The sequence below is a fragment of the Acanthaster planci genome, linkage group LG14, assembly GCF_054643075.1.
Source record: "Acanthaster planci isolate LZ-2023a linkage group LG14, COTS_SCS, whole genome shotgun sequence".
Lineage (NCBI taxonomy): Eukaryota > Metazoa > Echinodermata > Asteroidea > Valvatida > Acanthasteridae > Acanthaster > Acanthaster planci.
Genome location: NC_141790.1, coordinates 13,072,616 through 13,077,394, shown reverse-complemented (window position 1 = coordinate 13,077,394; position 4,779 = coordinate 13,072,616). Strand labels below are relative to the sequence as shown.

Below are 4,779 nucleotides of genomic sequence, written 5' to 3'. Positions count from 1 at the left end.
CTGCAAAAAAGACAAGAATTCTTTCAGTTTGACAAATTTATTTTCCTGGTCTAAAGACTTTCTTTTCAAGGAGCGTTCTTGGAACAGTCTGCATTAAAAAAGAACAAAAAAATGGCTTCCCCCAAAGCAACTTTTCAAGTATTCCAAAATTATCCCTTGTAGTGTTAGTTTAACCACATGCTGCCGGGTGCTTTTAAAAATGCAGTGCACACATATGGGAGATTTTCAGAATTTTCGGTTTCAAAATTCTTCAAAAATTCATCATTTCATTTAATGGACATTTACACCCACACAAATGTCTCTTTGTTGGCTACTCTAAGCTTTGCCGCCATGCAAAGAGAGCCCAGAATTGTGAGGTGTTGTGTAATTTCCTTTGTCCCCAATGAATGTGAGCGGCGTCTTTTCAAACGCTGCTGGATTAGCATGCAGCAGTGCTGTGTCACTCATCAATGGGGCCCTGGAGCACTTTTGTCTGCGGTGCTAATCCAGGAGCGCGCTATGCCCAAAACAGTGGTACACTGTTTAAAAATGATGCCAATTCCCAGCAGCAGGTCTTTTGATCCGAGTACGGTCTTTTGTTACACGGACCAGCTCTTTTGTCCAATTTCAGGCACCCTGGCTCTGCGTATAAACTCATGGTGCTCAAAAGGGGTTCCCTGGCAGCAAGTGGTTAAGACATTTAATCCCCACTCCCCATGCACAAGTTCCTCAAGAGCAAGGAATGTGAGGCTAACCTGTGAAATATTCACCAAACTCCAGTTCTAATTTGATGGCTCTCTCATACGTCTTCTCAGCCTGCTCTCTTGACATCCTTCGGTTCATCTCCATGATGGAATCCACTGACTTGGGACGGATGAAGATGGCAATGGGATGGAGGTTGGCAACCTGTAATCTTCGGATGGCATTCCCGCTCACATCCAAGATGCAATGCTTACCCTAGGAGGCAGGAAAAAGATTCACTTTTAATCATTCCTCCGTAATAACAGAGTTGACATCTACAAATGCATGACATCATTTTTATTCAGGAAAGTGTTTTTCTCATTTTCCAAGAAAAGTGTCGGGTTGGAGCATGATGAAACGTTAATTCTTGAAATAACAAATTACTGTTTCATTTTGTTACCTTTTCTGCGACTTCTCTGACAGATGCAACACTGGTACCATACAGGTTATCGTTATACTGGCCAGCTTCGATGAATAAATGATCCTGTATGTCCTTCTCCATCTGTTCTCTAGACTCCACAAAATGGTAGTCTCGCTTGTCCACCTCGTGGGGTCGTCTCGGCCTCGTCGTGTCTGGAGGAAAAGAGCAGTAACTTTTGATTTGCACAAATGTTGAAAGTGCTAGGCATTTCTGTGACTACATGTATTATACCATCTGATGATGAGAAGCAAGCCTAACAGCTGAATAAAACTATTCATGACAACTTCTCTCAATATTTCATACTTTCTGTTCCTAAACATGTATTTCCTGTAACAAAGAAGTGGTGTTTTTCACACATTTTTGAGACTTACGGGGCACACAGCTTCCAAATTTCTCAGGCATCTCTGAGATGAGGTCATCATTGACACGATCCTTGCCCGAGCCAAGAATGATCACTGGCCTGGTGTACTTGACTAGAAATTGGAAGAGAAAAGTGGGGATACGTATGAAAGTAAGGTCACCTTTCATTACCAGAAATTTTCAATAAGTGAAACAATATTGGACCCCAAAACAGCCAGACCATAAATCTCCATACTTTGCTGACAACATGTTAAGTTTGGTACAGCCAAAGGATAAAGATCTCTGACCTCTTTTGGTTCTCATTATGAAAGGATTCCTCACAACAAATATCTTCCAACCTCTTACCTTCTTGTTGGACTACTCCCTCATACGAAAGAATCATCTCATCATTCCCTGACAAAAAAATAAAAACAATTAGTATTTGGACCCCCAAAACCTTACGGCCAACATACCGGTAATCTCAATCCGTGTAGTGAATGCTTTCGTGAGTCTAGAGGTTCAGACTTCTGCATTCAATGCAACTTCAGAGAAGTGTGATTGGTGTAAAGACCAAGCAATGTACATGTATGTCTACGACTGAATCTTGTCCTAATACACCACATGTGGGTTTCCCAACCTGTATGTCTACGACTGAATCTTGTCCTAATACACCACATGTGGGTTTGCAAACCTGACCCTACACTCTCAAGTGCAATGTATTTCATCTAATCTATGTAGTTCTCTTATCAAAGCAGTTGGTAATAAGATTGGATGTGCTTTTCATAAAACGTAGACTTTGTAGATTTATTTAGTCAGAGATGAGTAATATTTAATCATTTTTCATTCATGAAAACTGTTCTGGTTTCTTGCAGGCAGAGATGAAAATTACAAGTACACAAGCATTTTGGGTTAGTTGTGCAATGCAAATCCACAGAGAATGGGACAACATTATAACAACTACTTGCAGGGTGAGGGGCTACAACGATGTAGAAAATGAGAGCAAATTTATACAGGCAGCGTGGTAAACAATTTGGCATCAAAAGAAGGTTTAGGGGAGGGGATGGTATCAACACACACGAGGCAACGTGAGGTTTAGACTGGCTACATTTTAGTACATCAGTGTATTAGCAATGACTGGCCTTCAGGGAACTACTTAAGGCAGCTGTGGCAAAGATAAAGGTTCAGGAGGAAAAAAGAAAAAGTGCTCCAGAGTGGGCGGAGTTTCTTAATAAAGCGAAGGAAGATGGGAGGGCAGGAATAAGAAACAGAGATGGGATAGAAATGAAGGGTGTAATGTGAGGGGTAAATGTGAGGTAAGGTTTTAGAAACAAAACTAGCATGGTTTATGTTGTTACAGTACCACAATGGTACATAGAAGAACTTCACTGGGTCTGACAATGGTGAGATAAAGACTTTCTGACAGGTATCCTCCACTGTCTACGATTTGTCTTAGTTTGTATCTGAAAGTGGCATCCTTGACTAATGCATGTGATGACATGAGCACAGCAGAGCCTTTGGCAATACAGCAAATACAAATTATCACATGGGTCCCGGAATGTGTTTGGAATTCACCATAGGCCGTGCACTCTGTGTTCCGTTTGCAACACAGAAACTTTGGTAGGTATTTCTATGACCGAGAATTCTTGGTGCGCTCAAATACCAGATAGCTGAGGATGATTAAGGATTGAGCACAGATGTGGAAATCATTTCACAATTCATGAAGCATTAACCCTAACACTCCTAAGTCCTCCAACAGGTGAAGGATTGAGGAGGGTTAGGGTTAAGGAAAGGAAATTCACAAATGAAGTGAAATACTGTAAGTTGTGAGAGAGAAGGAACATTTTCATAAAACAAGACCACTGTGTCACTTTTTCGGGTGTGGAGAAAATGTTGAAAGTCTTTTTTTTTGAGAGAGTAATGGTACTTCATGATCATTACTTAAAATATGAGAACAACAAAATAAGACAACTGCTCCAGGAATTGTGGTGATATAGTTCCACATTTTCAGCATGGCAGCTGTTGTGATTCCTGAACCATGCAGACAGATCAACAAGTACACAAAATGAAATGTTACTAGACAAATTTGCTAACGCTGTGTGAAACACTTAAATGTTTACATAAACAAACAACTTTATAATGTTAAGCAAAGCAGACGAAATAGACACTGGAATGCAACCACAGCAGAAAAACTTGCACAACATGGAGTGAGTAGACGTTGAGGTCAAAGGTTAAAGTCACATTATAATGGACGAGGCTGTGGGCTGACAGGTCAAAGTGTCAAATGTCAAGGTCGAGGACACAACTTACTGTAACTACTTTCGCTATCACTGGCGTTTGAGGTGATGTCTGTGGGCGTGAGAAGGAAAAATGTCCACACGGGAAATCCCAAGGAATAAAAACAGAGAAATCTTCAACAGAGTACAACAAAACCACAGAAAATCTGAGAGCCTACTGAAGTGGAATTTTACAGAACACACAGCTCACGGCACTATTCCGACTCTCATCTAAAGAATTAAATTGTAAGTATCAGCATTTTCATTAAATCAACACGCTTAAATTAAATTGGTGCACAGTATTTGTTTGAACTTTCATGAATTTGCAAACTAGTAGTAATAGTAATCAGGATACATGTTGGGACTGCTTGTTCAAACTTGAAGGAACTCTTACATAAGACGGACAAACTACAAGGACTAGTCGATCCTACGCTATACAGTCAACATGCAGACAGACAGCAAGACAAATCAACAAACACATCAACCAACACAAAGCTGGATGAGTAACAATCCTCTCAAGTTGACTCACGTTCAGCATCGCTTGTGTCTTGGTCGCTCTCCCGTCCCTTCTTAAACTTCCGCGAGAAGAAACCCTTCTTGCGTTTCTCATTCATGGACCCCTAGGCAAATCAATAAGGAATAGTATTAGCTCACAACAGGTGGACCGATGAACATCCTCAAGATACATGTATGTACACCTGTCTCTAGCAATTAATGACAGACTAGAGAAAAACACTGTGGCTTCCAACTCCCAACCGAAACTCTAGAACTCTACAACTGGTTTCCAGTTGATCATACCAAATACAATTTATAAAGATTTTCTCACTCTCGCATGTGACATTCTGAAGAGGGAAATCTTACAAGTATCTAATCCAATGGCTCACCTTGCTTTCAAGACTTCCTCCCCTGCCAGAAAACTTGACACTCTTCAGCCTCGCTCTTTCTCTTTTCTCCACCCTGTAGAGTAAAACCAACCCATCTTGAGGTGACAACTTAATATCCTATATTAACCTTCTGCACACTGTC

General features: G+C 40.8%; 1 protein-coding gene across 11 annotated transcripts in view; it reads right to left on the bottom strand.

The window, feature by feature from the left end:
* Positions 1 to 4,779, bottom strand: part of LOC110981686 (disks large homolog 2-like) — a 70,544-nt gene that overhangs the window by 3,512 nt on the left and 62,253 nt on the right. For 10 of the 11 annotated variants that reach the window (XM_022239476.2, XM_022239477.2, XM_022239479.2 and 7 more), the window contains 7 exons: positions 4,638 to 4,710; positions 4,283 to 4,373; positions 3,788 to 3,826; positions 1,847 to 1,894; positions 1,513 to 1,614; positions 1,121 to 1,293; positions 735 to 936 (listed from right to left, as the gene is read on the bottom strand). In XM_022239476.2, coding sequence (XP_022095168.1) covers positions 735 to 936; positions 1,121 to 1,293; positions 1,513 to 1,614; positions 1,847 to 1,894; positions 3,788 to 3,826; positions 4,283 to 4,373; positions 4,638 to 4,710 — 728 coding nt within the window. The remainder of the gene's footprint in view (positions 1 to 734; positions 937 to 1,120; positions 1,294 to 1,512; positions 1,615 to 1,846; positions 1,895 to 3,787; positions 3,827 to 4,282; positions 4,374 to 4,637; positions 4,711 to 4,779) is intronic. The other variant, XM_022239478.2, reaches the window with a different exon arrangement.